General features: G+C 43.9%; 1 protein-coding gene across 1 annotated transcript in view; it reads left to right on the forward strand.

The window, feature by feature from the left end:
* UNC45B (unc-45 myosin chaperone B) overlaps positions 1–16589 on the forward strand; it is a 35375-nt gene extending 18786 nt beyond the window's left edge. Inside the window, exons 9-20 of the mRNA XM_081944778.1 lie at positions 916–1087; positions 2892–3192; positions 5845–5939; positions 7334–7475; positions 8845–8985; positions 9562–9689; positions 10163–10229; positions 11222–11335; positions 12130–12245; positions 14175–14292; positions 14426–14581; positions 16218–16589. Of these exons, the coding sequence (XP_081800904.1) occupies positions 916–1087; positions 2892–3192; positions 5845–5939; positions 7334–7475; positions 8845–8985; positions 9562–9689; positions 10163–10229; positions 11222–11335; positions 12130–12245; positions 14175–14292; positions 14426–14581; positions 16218–16484 (1817 nt within the window). The 3' untranslated portion in view covers positions 16485–16589. The remainder of the gene's footprint in view (positions 1–915; positions 1088–2891; positions 3193–5844; positions 5940–7333; positions 7476–8844; positions 8986–9561; positions 9690–10162; positions 10230–11221; positions 11336–12129; positions 12246–14174; positions 14293–14425; positions 14582–16217) is intronic.
* The last annotated feature ends 590 nt before the right edge of the window (positions 16590–17179 follow it).

Raw genomic sequence — 17179 nt, forward strand, 5'->3', positions numbered from 1 at the left:
AAAAATGGGGGGGGGGGTTGTTTACCCCGGATTCCGAAGGCTTTCCTCAAGCTTCCAGGAGGGACTCCCCAGGCTCTAGGCCCTCTGGAGACCAGGAACTGGCTCATTTCAGGCTTTCCCAATATTCCAGTAGGCCCGTTTTTCACCCTCCCCAAGCTTCTGTGCGCGCCCTGCACTTACCTGCATCCAAAACGGGCTGCATGGGGACTCCTGGGAGGGAAGGGTAGGGTTGGGCAGGGCCAGCCAGGAGTGGGATTTGGGGGTTCTCTGAACTGCACAGAATCTTAGCTAGAGGTTCTCCTGAACCCCTGAGAACCCCCAGCAGCCCACCCCTGGCTCCAATACTCTTAACATGTATTGGTGAAAAGAAAACCTCTTAAAATAAATTTACAAGTGGAACACTAAAGTTTATGAGATATTATGTAAGACAAGGGTCCTTTGAATAGCTTCTACTCCATCATCCTGCTTCAGACAGAAAACAAAATGGATGTATATGAAAAGATAATAAACAAGGCAGAAAGGCAAAATCCTTTTTCCATTATTGTTCCCCAACAAATGGTATATTACCTCTGAAACTGGAAGCTCCACTATCAGTCATTATAGATTTTCCATCCAAATAGAATTTGATGGCTGTCTAAATAGTTTTGCGACTCACTTTTTATAAGAAAAACCATGTTTCACAATACTTTCCCCAGAAATGATTTATCCATAGAAGGTTTTGTTGTCTTGCAGAGGACAACCTTAGAAGAAAAGTATGAACTTCAATTTTGTATCCAGTGTAAGCCCAGCTTTCAATTTGCCCCAATTTATTTCGGGCTACAAATCTAACCGATTGTCTTTTTGCGTTGTAACTTAAACTGATTCTGTGTCCTTTCTATCTTCCTCTACTTACCTACCACCACTTTGTTTCCCCAGGTCTAAAAAAGATTTTGAAAATTGCTGGCCAGATTCCAGAGATGTCCGATTGCCTCCCTCTAACAGATAATACACAGCTCACAGCTTCAGTTCTTCTGAACAAATTGTATGATGACTTGAGATGTGACCCTGAAAGAGAAAACTTCAGAGTGATCTGTGAAGAGTACGTTAGGTGAGTCCAACAGTCCTTGAAATTTTTACAGAAAACAAGAGAAACAGAATCCAGTAATCCAATGAAAGTATCAAAAACTTCACAGAGGTACATCAGTAGTGGGATATGTCCTGTTGATTGATCTCAGTGCGACCTAAATTGGACACTTTCAGGAAGAGAGTGGACTGCTGTTTGTCAGAAATGGTGTAGGGACCTCCTGCTTGGGCGGGAGATTGGTAGATTTGTAGATGACCTACAAAGTCCCTTCCAACTCTGTTAATCTAATCTAAATTGCCCCTGAATTTTTTGAACTTTTTTTTCCCAGATGGCACAGAATTAAAGGGCTGATCGTCCCTTTCCAAAATAAACCCACTTGCAACACCCATCTGCTTTTTGCTTTTTGGAGTGTCACAGGAAATCAGGAGCCCAGGCGGTTCAAATACATAGGTTTATTGCATGGTAATTTTCTCTACAAGAATCTGAACTACTAACGATTCAAACAAATTGGCGGTAGATACAAGTCAAGGGAATTCAAGGTGGGCTGGGCTTTGATCTCTTGTGGGTCTCGAGACTTGAGACTGATGGTGTGTTTGATCCCTCCCTGGTCATGGCTCAGCCTGGTCATCTCCTACATGGTGTTTTAAAATACTCTTTTTCATGTCTCAACCTCAGCTTCTCTTATATTGTCACTGGGTAGATTATGAATTTGTAAGTCATCCAAGCCATCTCTGATGAGATGGGTGGCACATAAATGTAATAAATAGCAATAGCACTTTGACTTATATGTTACCCCATAGTCAGGGTTGGGCTTCAAAAATTTCAGCAACAGGTTCTCTGCCCGGTTGCTGGGTAGGCATGGCCATGGTGGGCGTGGACTAGTCTGCCTCCTGCACCATGGTGGGCTGGGCGCATTTTTGCCCTCCCCAGGCTCTGGAGGCTTTCCTCAAACCCTTGGGAGGGCAAAAACTGCTTCCCCCAGGTTCCAGAGGTCCTCCGGAGGCTGGAAATGAGCCCGTTTCTGGTCTTCTGGAACTTCTGGGAGGCCCATTTTCCCCTTCCCCGAATCTCTTCGTGGACTCTGCACTTACGTGGCATCCAAAACAGGCCACATGGAGACTCCTGGGAGGGACAGGGAGGGGTGGGTGGGGCGGGGCCAGCCAGGGGTGAGATTTGGAGGTTCTCCGAACCAGCCATGTTAGCTATGGGTTTTCCAGAACCCAGGCAAACCCATAGCAGCCCACTCCTGGCTGGCCCCACCCCACCCCTCCCAACCCGCCCTGCCCCTCCCAGTGCTTTACAGTACTCTCTGGGTGGTTTACATTGTCAACATATTGTCCCTAACAATTTGGGTCAAACTCCTGGCTGTGGGCAGGGTATGTCTGCAATACTGCATTCTAACCACTACACAACCATGGCTCCAATAATAAATAAATGTAATCAATTAATAATTTTCAATCTCTGCTGACTCCAAGATCCCTCTCACAGTTACTACTATTGAGCAAGGCACCACATATACAGTACTGTAACTGTGCATTTTGTTTTTCTCTTACTTTTTTCACCATTGAATTTCATTTTGTTAGATAGCGCCCAATGTTCAAGTCTGTCAAGATCCTTCTGTATATTGAGCCTATCTTCTGAAGTGTTGGCTATTCCTTCCAGCTTGGTGTCATCTGCAAATTTGATGAGTTCCCCATCTATCCCCTCATCCAAGACAATGTAGTGTCATATCTTCTACTCTGCTGAATCAAAGAACAAATATTATGCCTGCCATCAGCTAACCTTAACTATTATTCTCTTTCTTTCATGTGTTTTTCCATCCCTCCAGGAGTAAAATTGACCCCAAGGATATGGACAAGACTTTACATGCCATCCAGACAGTGTCTGGAGTTTTACAAGGACCTTTTGATTTGGGGAACAAACTGCTGAGCATGAACGGTGTCATGGAGATGATGGTAGCACTGTGTGGCTCAGAGAGAGAGATTGATCAGCTAGTAGCTGTGGAAGCTCTCATCCATGCTTCAACCAAACTTAGTCGGGCCACATTCATCATTACCAATGGAATCACCCTGCTGAAGGAAATTTACAAAAGGACTCTGAATGAGAAGATCAAGATCAGAGCTTTAGTGGTTAGTTTTCTTAGATCTTTCTCCTAATCTGTTTGATGATAGTCCTCTGAATCAGACAAAGAACTCTGCTCATTTATTTATGGAAACTTCATAATGAACTTATAATTAAGGTAAAATCTATGTTTCTAACTTGTGACAAGAAGAAGGCAATTGTTGCAAGTCCCAAACAAAAATCTGCTCCATCACAGTTCCTATCCTTAAAATAAGGCCAGATTAATTTATCAACCTGTGTTAGACTAGACAGAATTGTAGTCCCGTATCAGTTGCATTGGGTGATAGTAGCTCCCCAAATTTCTGTTAGGGAAAAGTATTTGCCAGGCTTATTACCTCAGAGTTGTGGCATTTCCATTGCCAAAGACAGAACTGTAGAGTCCTTGCTGTTCTCTGAGCTTGGTTGTTTGTCTGCAGACACTTCTTGGTTGTTTGTTTGCAGAAGACTGATGTTAAATAGTAAACCAGCAAAATACTATGGACATAATATGCCGTATTTTTCAGAATATAAGATGCACTGGAGTATAAGACGCACCAAGATTTTGAAGAGGCAATTAAAAAAAAGTTTTTGCACTCTGCAGACCTCTCAAAAATGGCCCATTTTTTGCAAAAACAGGCCATTTTTTGTCAACAAAAAGGCATGCATAGCCTTTAGGAGGCTTATAGAGTGCTCCTGGGAGCTGGGGAGGCAAAAACAAGCAAAAATAGCCTGTTTTTCACTCATTTTTGCCCTCCCCAGCCACCAGGAGCACTCTGGAAGCCTCCTAAAGGCTAGACATGGCCGTTTTTGCAAAGGGGGCGGAGTTTCGGGAGACCAAAAATGCTGTATTCCGTATATAAGACGCACCCAGATCTTCACCCTCTTTTTTGAGGGAAAAAGATCCATCTTATACTTTGAAAAATATGGTACTTAGACTTCAGCAAGGCATTTGACAAAGTAGACCACAACTTGCTTCTTGGGAAGCTAGAAAAAAATGGGATAGATAGCTTCACCACCAGATGGATTCGTAACCACCTGACAAACCTTACCCAACGAGAAGTCCTTAATGGGTCTATGTCTACATGGAGGGAAGTAAGCAGTTTGGTATCACAAGGTCCCATCTTAGGCCCAGTATTCTTCAATATTTTCATAAACGACTTAGATGAGGGAATAGAAGGGGAGCTTACCAAATTTGCAGATGATACTAAGCTGACAGGAATAGCCAACAACCTAGATCAGGGGTGTCAAACTCACATCATCACGGTAGCATCATTTGAGGTATTGAGACTTTCCCCCGCTTCGCTAAGGGGGCAAGGCCAGAATGTGACGCATCCAGCCCGCAAGCCGCAAGTTTGACACTCCTGCCCTAGATGATAAGCTCAGATTTGAACACTGGGCCCTGTCTAACAAAATGAAATTCAATCTAGAGAAAAGTAAAGTCCTACACTTAGGCAAGAAAACCAAAAGTACACATATAGATTGGGTGAAACCAGGCTTAATAGCAGTAACTGATATTCTTAGTGGACAACCAGCTAAATATGAGCCAGCAGTGTGCAGGGGCAGCCAAAAAAGCCAATGCAATCCTAAGCTGCATTAACAGAGGGATACATTCAAGATCAAGTGAGGTACTAATGCCACTCTACAAAGCCTTAGTAAGACCACACCTTGAATACTGCATCCAGTTTTGGTCACCACACTATAAAAAAGATGTTGAGACTCTAGAAAGAATGCAGAGACGAGCAACCAGGATGATTAGGGGACTGGAGGCTAAAACATATGAAGAATGGTTACAGGAACTGGGCATGGCTAGTCTAGTGAAGAGAAGGACCAGGAGAGACATGGTAGCAGCGTTCCAATATTTGAGGGGCTGCCACAGAGAGGAGGGGTTAAATCTATTTTCCAAAGCACCTGACGGCCAGACAAGGAATAATGGATGGAAACTGACCAAGGAGAGATTCAACCTGGAAATAAGGAGAAATTTCCTGACAGTGAAAGCAATCAACCAATGGAACAGAAGTTGCCTTCAGAAGTTGTGGGAGCTTCATCACTGGAAACTTCCAAGAAGGAGACTGAACTGCTATATTCCCAAAAATGGTGCAGGGTCTCCTGCTTGGGCGGAAGGTTGGACTAGATGACCTACAAGGTCCCTTCCAACTCAGTTAATCTGTTAAATAAAAGAGATGTTAAGGATCTCACCCAACAGTATCTCCTTAATTTTTCTTCTTTCAGAGTTTTAGAATTTGCTCTTGCTCTTTTAGCATGTTGATCCTTTTAATCTTCTAGATAAGCAGGAACTGTAATGGAATTCACCCAGAGTTGGTGCAGAAGCAGAATAAATCTATTTTGGGACTTAAAAGATAATAAGCTTATCTCAGCTAAAGACTTACATCCAAGTCTAAATCTTTTAGCCCAAGTAACTCTAAAGTTGTTGGTACCCTTCTATCCTTCAAAAAACAAAGATGCTCTTCAGTTGAGCAGATTAAAGTAGACATATTGCTGAAGTGTTTATCAGCAAGAAAGCCAATGGTCACTGCCTTGGGCCAGGATTTTTTTTCCCCCCAACTTCCCAGACTAGCCTACAACCCTATGACTTAAAATAAATTTCTCACTGGAGTCTGATAAATGGATATTCCATCCTTCATTTAAATTTTTCTTTTCTTTTCTTTTTTCTTTTTTGCCAGGGACTATGCAAGCTGGGTTCTGCTGGAGGGACCGACTATGGCCTGAGACAATTTGCAGAAGGATCCACTGAAAAGCTAGCAAAACAATGCCGCAAGTGAGTGGGAGGTCTATTTTGGGAGCTGGGGGTCATAGGGAGATAGTTGAATAGGTGACTCCCCTGCCTCTCTTTTCAGCCACAGTCTCCTGCCTTGTAAGGTCTGGTAGGGGAACATCTTCTTTATCTTGCAGCAACTATCAGCTTAGTATCGTTGGAAGAAATGTCCTTCTGGGTTCAGTTCCAAGTGGTGGAAAAAGACACTGGAAACATGGAGGCTGCTTAGAAAGATGGTTTTAATGGTGGACAGGACCACATGGCTTGAGGTCCTGGGGAAAAAGGTGATCACATGCTTCCAGATGTTGGGTGAAGAAGAAAAAGAGAGATAGAAAAGGGACTTACTGGGCTTTTAATACTCTGTTCGGCCCCACCTCTCTGTTTCCTGTTCCTGTGTAAGAAATGTATTCCGATTGGTTGTCAGACTCCCATGGGGCCATGCAGGGGCAACTCTTTAGGTTGTGTTTTGAGTCCAAGTTTGGTTGAGTTCCCAGATGCTGTATGAGTTGGACAAAGGGCTAATACTATCATGCCTTAATCCCAGCACCCTGGAGTTTGGGGGGGGGGCTCTTTGTTATGTAGAATAGACTGGCTCAGGCATTTTAATGGCCCATTAACAAAAGTGGGGGCTATTAAGAGTGAGTCTGTTTCCTGCCTAAGAACCATGTTTCTCCATTTCTGATCCGGGGAAATATAATATTCTGTCTTCTCTATATTTCCTAGAATATTTTATTTTTCTAGGAAAGGGCCGGGCACTAACTTCCTACACTATTTAAAAAGAGAGGAATTACTGTAGCCATCTATGGCTGCAGTGACTAATCTGTGTGACAATTTTTACTCCTTATCTACAGGCAGCATAATTTAATACCTCGCTCTTATAAACACCAATGTCCATACTGGTCACAGTATGACCATCCCAATTCAAAGAAGCAAAAACTACAGCCGTCCTCGGCTTACAACCATTTGTTTAGTGAACAAGTTACAACAGCACTAAAAAAAGCAACTTGTGGCCATTTTGCACACTTACGACCATTGGGACTTCCCCAAATTTGGACCCTTGACAACTGGCATGTGTTTATGATGGTTGCAGTGATTCACTTAAGATCTACCGCAAGAAAGGTTGTAAAATGGGGCAAAACTCATTTTACCCGCCACATTTCCTACCTCCCTGCTCTGATGGGTCGGGTAGATGTGACGGGCAAGAGACGGTCCCTCAGAAAACCTGGTCCCAAGCCGTGCTGGTTATTATGCTGATAACATACTGTAGGATTCTTCTTCAGTTTTTATAGTGAAGGGAAAGACAGACTGGAAGGAAATCGTAATTCTTAGGCAAGCAGTTCCCCTCTCACCAAAGCATCTGTCCTGCCAGAGGCATTGTAACTCTCTTGTTCATTCAGATGGCTGTGCAATCCCACCATTGACACCCGTACCCGAAAGTGGGCAGTGGAAGGCCTGGCTTACTTGACTTTGGATGCCGACGTGAAGGATGACTTTGTACAAGACGAGCCAGCCATGCAAGCCATGTTTGAATTAGCCAAGGTAGGAAATCTACAGCCTGGGTTGTTCTAAATCCTTGCTCCTTAGGCCTCAGGTAGGTAGGAGTGTGTGTGTGTGTGTGTGTGTGTGTGTGTCTGCATATTTGCATTCTCACACACCAGGCAACCACATGGAGAGAGCACTCACCTTTGAGTGCCCTGGGAGATCGACCCCCAGGTGCGTCACTTGTGGGGTGCCCCAGGGGTCGGTTCTCTCACCCCTCCTGTTCAACATATATATGAAACCGCTGGGCGAGATCATCCATGGTTTTGGGGTACGGTATCATCAATATGCTGATGATACCCAACTTTTCATCTCTACCCCAAACCACCCAAACGATGCCCTCGACGTGATGTCCCAATGCCTGGAGGCTGTGCGGATCTGGATGGGGAGGAACAGGCTCAAGCTCAATCCCTCCAAGACTAAGTGGCTGTGGTTTCCGTCATCCCGATTTGTGCATCTTGTTCCATCTTTGATGATAGGGGGAGAAATTTTAGCCCCCTCAGAGAAGGCTCGCAATCTGGGAATCCTGCTGGATACGCGGCTTAGTTTAGAAGAACACCTGACGGCCGTGACCAGGGGGGCCTTTTACCAGGTTCGCCTGGTACGTCAGTTGCGCCCCTTCCTGGATCGAGATGCTCTGTGCACAGTCACTCATGCCCTCGTCCTTTCTCGCCTGGACTACTGCAACGCTCTCTACATGGGGCTGCCCTTGAAGAGCACCCGGAGGCTTCAGCTGGTCCAGAACGCGGCCGCGCGGGTTATCATGGGGGTACCTAGGTGCTCCCATGTTACACCCCTTTTAGGCGGCCTGCACTGGTTACCGGTTGTCTTCCGGGTGCAATTCAAGGTACTAATTATGACCTTTAAAGCGCTCCATGGCTTAGGCCCAGGGTACCTGCGAGACCACCTACTGCCACCAATAGCCTCCCACCGTCCAGTACGATCCCACAGAGTTGGCCTTCTCAGGGTGCCGTCGGCCAGACAGTATCGGCTGGTGACCCCCCAGGGGGAGAGCCTTCTCTGTAGGAGCGCCTTCCCTCTGGAATGAGCTGCCCCCGGAGCTCTGCATAATCCCTGACCTCCGGTCCTTCTGACGCACCCTAAAAAGTTAGCTTTTCCAGCAAGCCGGCCTGGCCTGTTAATTTTATTTAATTTTTAAAATGTGAGTGTTATATAAATTGGGTTTGTTTTTTGGACTGTTTCTAATTTCCTTTTAACTTTTGTACTATGTGTTTTTTAATGCTGTACGCCGCCCCGAGTCCTTGGGAGAAGGGCGGCATATAAATCCAATAAATCCAAATCCAATCCAACCTTTGAAATGCCTGGTGGTATGTAGTAACCTGAAATCCCTTCATTTGGTTGCATGCAGACAAGTGACAAGACTATCTTGTACTCCATGGCCAGCGTCTTGGTGAACTGTACCAACAGCTATGATGTCAAAGAACTTGTCCCTGAACTTGTGCAGCTGGCCAAGTTTTCTAAGCAACATGTACCTGAGGAACATCCCAAGGTAGGCATCATCACTCTTCTAAGGAGCACCAATTTGTTTTGATGCCAACTCCGTACAGCTCTCAAAGGAGACCCTTTGAGAGCTGTATGCAACGTAATTTCATTTTAATGTGTGCCGATTAGTATACATTCAACCAGTGGGGGCATTGAAATAATTTAACAACCGGTTCTCTGCCCTAATGACCAGCTGGGTAGGCGTGTCTTGGTGGTCATGTGACTGGGTGGGTTTGGCCAACTCAATGTCACTCACATCGATGGGCGTTTCACCCTAGCTGTTACAATGTAATAAGGGTTAACCGGAGAGGCAGTTTCTGTAAGCAGGGCAATAAAGGTTAGGCTAGAAACAACACCAGAACGTTTCCTCCCTGCCTTCCTTACTGGATTAGCCCTGAAAAGTGGGGAAAAAAACAAAATGAGATTTCTTCCAACAACCGGTTCCCCAAACTGCTTAGAAAGATAGCAACCAGTTCAGAGAACAGGCTGAATCCCACCACTGCATTCAATGTGACAACAAAGTGTTCTATTCTATTCTATTTTATTCTCATCAACAATTATCATTTCTCTTTTCTCCCCAAAGGACAAAAAAGACTTCATTACGAAGCGAGTGCAGCGTCTCATCAAAGCTGGAGTCACCTCTGCCTTGGTCTGCATGGTGAAGGCAGACACTGCTATTTTGACAGATCAGACCAAAGAACTTTTGGCTAGGTAATTCTATCTAAGGGGCTGCCACAAAGAAGCAGGGAGGGTCAAAGTGAAGGCAGGACAAGAAACAATGGGTGGGAACTAATCAAGGAGAGAAGCATCCTACAACTAAGGATGCATTTCCTGACAGTGATAACAATTAATCAGTGGAACAACTTTCCTCCAGCAGCGGTGGGTGCTCCAACACTGGAAGTTCTAAAGAAGAGATTAAACAACCATTTGTGCAAAATGGTATAGGGTTTCCTGCTTGAGCCAGGGGTTGGACTAGAAGACCTCAACGTTCCCTTCCAACTCTGTTATTCTCTCACTCTTTGTGATCCTTCCTGATTGAATTGTAAGCCTGATTGCTGTGTCCCCTTGTTTATTGCAGCGTTCCTTTAAAAAAAAAAAAACTGTATACACTGAAATATAAACAAGGAATATGAGCTAGAATTGTAATGAAAAATGGTTCTCTCATCTCTGTTCCTTCCTGGCAGAGTTTTTCTCGCTTTGTCTGACGACCCCAAGGATCGTGGTACCATTGTTGCTCAAGGGGGTGGGAAGGTAAATCATTTCTACAGCTTCTTCATTTGCAATAGATGGGCTAGGTTCACATGGATATATAGCTAGGTCAAAGATGCAGTGATGGCTAACCTTTTCCAGACCAAGTGCCCAAAGTGCGCCCGCACATGTGTGGATGCGACCCCCAAAATACAATGCATGTGTGGCCCCCTGCATGCATGCATGCCCCCCCTGCATGTGCCCCACCCCCTGCACATGTGCACGCCCTCCCGCACACAGCCCACCCCGCATGCGCGGCAGAGACCCGACGACCAGCTGGCCGGTGGGAGGCACACACGTATGTGTGGAGAAGCTGAACTGGGGCGACAGCTCGCGTACCCACAGAGAGGACACTGTGCCATCATGGATCTAGTGGCTACCACATTATTGCTTGCCATTGTGGCTGGTTTCCCACCAAGTGCAAAGACAATGGCCAAGTTCCGGGGCACAGTCCTTATCACTAGGACATTTTTTCTGAGGGCCTGCCAAAATCTCTTTTTTTGTAATCTCCACCATTGTTTCTTCACTCTTTCTTCTCGAGCAGCATCCCAGCTCCATTTCAGCCTGTTGTCTTAGACCAAGGGTGTCAAACTCAAGTTTCAGGGGCCGGATTTGGCCCATAGGATGCTTAGATCTGGCCCGTGGAGCTGTCCTAGAAACAGCAAAGGACCGTCCCATCGTGCCTCTGCCAGCAAAAACGGAAGGAGGACCACATGCGGCCCCCCTAGGCTCCATTTTCAGCTGCGACGGCCTCTTGCCACCCTTTACAATTTTCCTTTCCTTTCCTTCCCCTCCCTTCCCTCTGCCCTTATTTCCTCCATTCCTACAATAATTAGGATTTATGCAAACTATTTTGCTTCATTTCTACCTTTTCCCTGTGCATATGTTTTATTTTTATACTATGTCTTTTTGCAAGGGCTGATACTGTGGAGCGGATATAAATTATATCAGTACATTAGGTGCTTATCTAATAATTTCTTTCTCTTCATCTTTAGGCCCTTATACCACTGGCCTTGGAAGGCACAGATGTTGGCAAAATAAAAGCATCCCATGCCCTGGCCAAGATTGCTGCCATTTCCAACCCTGACATAGCATTCCCTGGCGAGAGAGTGAGTAAATTCATGTGTCCTGCAACAACTTTATAAAACAGTAAAGTAATTGTGGGAACAAGCTGCATTTCAGTAACTGGAGAGGGATATAAATATATGAAGCTGCCCACACCACTGAGCAGCTTTTCCTGTTAGCAAGTTGTTCGTGATATCCAAACAAAATCTACTTTCTTATAATTGGAATTTTTTCTTATCCCATCTTCTGAAATTTCTCTGAATAATTCTCCATTTCCTATGACAGTCTTTTGAGTATTTGAAGACAACTATCATGTCCTCTAAACGTGGCTCAGTGGCTAAGATGCTGAGCTTGTCGATCAGAAAAGTCGGCAGTTTGGCAGTTTAAATCCCTAGCGTAATAGAGTGAGCTCCCGTTACTTGTCCCAGCTTCTGCCAACCTAGCAGTTCGAAAGCACATTAAAAATGCAAGTAGAAAAATAGGGACCATTTTGGTGGGAAGGTAACAGCATTCCGTGCGCCTTCAGCATTTAGTCATGTCGGCCACATGACCATGGAGACGTCTTCGGACAGTGCTGGCTCTTCGGTTTTGAAACGGAGATGATCACCGCCCCCTAGAGTCGGGAACGAGTAGCACATAAACCCCCCCTCCTTCTCATTATCTTTGTAACAACCAAGGAAGTTCCTGTCTAAGCTTACAGTTTTAGCCAAAACTCCTATTTCCTTTTTCCAAAAGTTATTTTGGTTGCAACTCTTCCTTATGTTCCTCAAGGTTATTCCTTCTTCCCATTATGCCCGGACCCTTACCATTTAGATTCTACACTATTGTTTTCATCCAGGTGTATGAAGTTGTGCGGCCACTGGTCAGTTTGTTGAATACTGAGCGCGATGGGCTACAAAATTATGAAGCTTTGTTAGGACTCACCAACTTTTCTGGAAGAAGTGACAAACTCAGGTGAGACAACTAATTGTGTTTAGGTTATTTTCAACAGGCCGATCCTATTGATTAAGACAGTGTTTTTCAACCTTGGCAACTTGAAGATGTCTGGACTTCAACTCCCAGAATTCCCCAGCCAGCGAATGCTGGCTGGGGAATTCTGGGAGTTGAAGTCCAGACATCTTCAAGTTGCCAAGGTTGAAAAACACTGGATTAAGAAAAACCTTTCCATGCCTATCCATATCTTCACATTTTTTTCTTATTAACCAGACTTTTTGTGATCTTTTTTCTTCTGCTACATTTTATCATACCGTTTCTACTTCCATGTATTTATTTATTTGCTCTGTAGGGCAGCTCACCTGGGTAGCTCATAACAGTTAAAAACAATAACCCAATAAGAAAACAGGTTAAAAGCCAATATGCCAAAAAAGTGATCAATAACCACTCGGATAAAAATAAACATGATCAGTAGCAAAATTAATTGTGTCAGACTCAACACAGACACTGTAAAAACTCTTCACTATTGATGGACACCCCACCCACCCCCAGTGGTGGGATTCAAATTATTTTACTACTGCTTCTGTGGGCGTGGTGTGGCTTTGTGGGCGTGGCTTTGTGGGCGTGGCAGGGGAAGGATACTATAAAATCCCCATTCCCTCCCCACCCCACTAACATGCTTTCCAGCTCCGTTTTTCTGTTCAGGGCAACAAAAGAGGATCAGCTGGGAGGCAGCTGGGGTGGGGCCAGCCTATTTGCCAGTTCTCCCAACTACTCAAAATTTCCACTACCAGTTCTCTAGAACCTGTCAGAACTGGCTGAATACTGCCTCTGCCCCCACCCCCATCCAAGTGAGGTGGGAGAGCCATGTCCTCTGGGCCTTACTAAAGGCCAGGAATATGGGGCTAATCTAAGATCTGATGGGATAATGTTCTTTTACTTAGATCAGTGTTTCTCAGCCTAGGCAACTTTAAGACATAAAGACTCAACGCCTAGAATTCCCCAGCAATGGGTTGAGGAATTTAGGAGTTGAAATCCACACATCTAAGAGAAAAATACTGACTTGGATTATCTCCATAGAAGCTTTAGCTTTATTGTTAACTCTTATATGGTGTATATCACTGCATGTTTAGTCACTTAATAACAAATAATGTAATTAGGAACAGCAGAAACATGATTATGAATTAGAGTCCCTAAACTTTCCAGATTCCATTATAGCAGCAGAGAAATTAAATCAATGTGCAGATCAAAGAAAATTAAGATTTCCCATGATTTCTGACTTAAATAAATAACTAATATAATCAGAGAAAACTGGAAAGAATGGATGAAAGGCACAGCTGGATGCCAATGCCCTGTATAAATCCTTCCTCTATTCCAAGGAAGCAGATGAAATAAAGCATGGGTTTTCAAAGCCATCAAATTCACATAACATTGGTTATACATGAAGCCATAAACCAGGGTTCTAAGAGACGGACTTATTAAAAAAAACACCTTTGCATCACCATAGCAACAGCTGCCGCTGAGGAGTTAATACAGTACTGATGATGCCAAAAGATCTTTTTATTGCAGTAAACTATGATTAAAAGGGAGACTTGTCTTTGAGCTAAGTTTCACAAAGTGGAGATTGGTGGATGAGCCACAGTGGCGCAGTGGTTAGAGTGCAGTACTGCAGGCTACTTCTACTGCCTGCCGGTTGCCTGCAATTTGGCAGTTCAAATCTCACCAGGCTCAAGGTTCACTCAGCCTTCCGCCCTTCCAAGGCGGGTAAAATGAGGACTCAGATTGTTGGGGACAATAGGCTTACTCTGTAAACTGCTTAGAGAGGGCTGTGAAGCGGTATATAAGTCTAAGTGCTATTGCTATTGGCCTATTCTCAGAGTCCCTGACAGTTTCATACTTTTCATTTTCAGCACCCCGATACAGTAATTAAAATACACATGCTTCTTTCAGGCAAAAGATCATCAAAGAGAAAGCTCTACCAGACATTGAAAACTACATGTTTGAAAACCATGATCAGCTCCGACAAGCAGCCACAGAATGTATGTGTAACCTTGTAGTTAATAAAGAGGTAAGCATTTCCATTTCCTGAAAATTCTGGTCAAGGGATTTCAGGTCTACAACTTCTTCATCTAGGAATGTTCAATATGGCTGTATTTTATGGAGCATCCATTTCATTGATTTCCCTCTCAACTTCCCCCCAGGTTCAAGATAGATTCATCGCTGAAGGAAACGACAGACTCAAGTTGGTAGTCCTGTTATGTGGCGAAGATGATGACAAAGTTCAGAATGCAGCTGCAGGAGCCCTTGCGATGCTCACTGCAGCCCATAAGACACTCTGTCATAAGTTAACCCAAGTGGTAAGTCTCTTCTTGATTTTCAACCTCAGTGTGTAGGTGTTGTGGCCTGCCAGCAGAGCTGGCAGCAGATTCAGACAGTGAGGTGGTTGGGGAGGAACGTGGGCCAGTCCTGGAGTCTGGGGAAGGTTCTGATGAGGGCTCTGTGTTGGAGGCAGAGAGGGGGCCAGAGCTGTATGCCAGTTATTAAATGCCTTCAGAGTCAGACATCAGTGAGTCAGACAAACAGCTGGAGCCTGTTCCCAGTGTGCACATGCAGAGTTGCCAGACGAAGGGAACAACTAAAGAACAGGAGTCGACTTGGGAGTAAGACCACAGGTGGACGATGAATGGCCCCTCCCAGAGGAAATAAAAGAGAAGCAAAAGGGGAGCGGAGTTTGCAGGAGACAATTAGTTCGCTTAATTGGTTCATGACTCTCCAAGATTCCTTGCCAAGTTTTGCAGATATCGGCCTGTCAGCTCTCCAAGCCAGATAAGGTCTGTGACTATAAATCCTCCCTTGAAAGACTTCGTTGGATGTGAACGAGCAGAATTCACAGTAAATAAAAAAGGTTTTTGTCGGGACAAGGATTTTGCTTCATGCTCTTGAGAAGCCTAGGTCAGAACAGTAGGTAAAGATGGGAGGTTAAACTTGTTTTCAAAATTCTGATTTACTTTATGTAATTCTGCTGTTCCTGCTAGTTATCTTTTCATATACTGTAGGGCAGGAGTGTCCAAACTTGGGAACTTTAAGAGCTGGCTGGGGAATTCTGGGAGTTGAAGTCCACAAGTCTTAAAGTTCCCAAGTTTGGACACCCCTGCTGTAGGGTTTCAAAAACATATATGAACACAATGGACTATCTGTGCTCCTTGAATGAGAGGAGGCATCATTCTGCTCTTCTTCCATTTTTTTTCCCACTCTTATCCATCACCTCACAAAATCTGCAAATTTTCCCCTGCTTAAAATGCTATTATTCTGCTGGATTGGCCCAAGGCAATTCAGGAATCAAGATTTTAAGAATATTACAACTTTAATATTTTGTCCCTTATTTTATTTTATTTTATTTTGACCCATCTGTATTACTTTATAAGTAACTCAGGGCAGAAAACATATATTATACGTCTTCCTCTTATTTTCCCCAACAACAACAAATGGGTTGGGCTGAGAGAGAGCGATTGGCTCAAAGTCACCCAGAAAGTTTTCATGCCTAAAATGGAACTAGAATTCACAATATCCTGGTTTTACTACACCAAACTGGCTCTTATTATCTTTTACAGATTACTATTTACTTTTACTGTTCTCATTTGGTGATATGACTCTATCCTTCATTAGTTCCTGTTTCCTCACAAAAAAGTGGTGGGATGGGGTTTTCATTTTTTCTTAAATGATAAAACGGCCTTACAGGACAATTAAGAAAATGAAAGTAAATTAATAAGTAAAGCTTCTTTTCCTCCCCCACAAACGGGGGAATAAGGACATGGTAATTAATAAATAATTCACCGTGAAGTTACCCTGAACTGAATATATTTAGAAGCAGACACTAATATCCTAAATTATGATCCTTTTCACACTTTTCTAATAGGGCCCCTTGAACAAAACTGCATTGTGTATATGCTAATCATTCTGATTTCTTCAGACTAATAACTCTGATTTGTTTAGACAACCCAATGGCTGGAGATTTTGCAGAGACTCTGCCTTCACGAAAAGCAGGAGGTCCAACACCGTGGGGTGGTGATTGTTTACAATTTAGTCCATGCAGACCAAGAACTGGCCAAAAAATTGGTGGAGAGCGAGATGTTGGAAATCCTGACCATCATTGGTAAAGAAGTAGATGATCCTAAAAGACAACACATTATCAAAGTGGCTCGAGAATGCCTTGTGAAGTTCATGGACTATGGATTGATCAAACCCCTGGCTCAGCCATAAAGAGGCAAGGAAAAATAAAATGACACAAATCAGAAATAAAAGAGAAATTGGAATGAATGTGTATGGAATAATGATCAGAAAATTAAAGCATTGTCTTCCAAGTTGTCCCTTATTATGCTTTTGTCTTCAGAAATAATCATCAAAGTAATTCATAAATAATTGCTTGGAGGGTGCCTTTCGTCCTGGCTAAGAAAGTTATTCTTTGAAGTGCCTGCCTAGCCAAATTCTTTGACGATGGGAAACACCTAAAATCAAAATGCCTGGTATGTCAGTCAGGGATGCAATGTGCTTGGTAACATCGCAGTTGATGGATACCACTCCTGGTCTGACCGAATCTACAGTGAAAGTTAAATATCCATCTCAAGTAACTACCTTTATTTCCAACTGTAGGAAGTTAGCACCTACCCCTCTCCTAGAAGAATGAAATATCCTATGAAATATTTAAAAAGGCAGAATATTATATTTCCCTGGATGAGAAATGGAGAAACACGTTTTTAGTCAGGAAACAGATCAGAGGTGAGTTCCGGCTGCTGCTGCCAGTTCTCCTGAGCCAGCCTATTCTACATAACAGAGATCTGCCTCATTTCATCGCACCACCCACCAAGTTTCAACCAAACTTAGCACACAGACAACCTACAAAGCTTACTATGACCTCTGACAGCAACCAATCAGGATACTCTTCCTGTGCCCCAAGA

Source organism: Natrix helvetica, assembly GCF_964273705.1.
Source record: "Natrix helvetica genome assembly, chromosome: 2".
Taxonomy (NCBI): Eukaryota; Metazoa; Chordata; class Lepidosauria; order Squamata; family Natricidae; genus Natrix; species Natrix helvetica.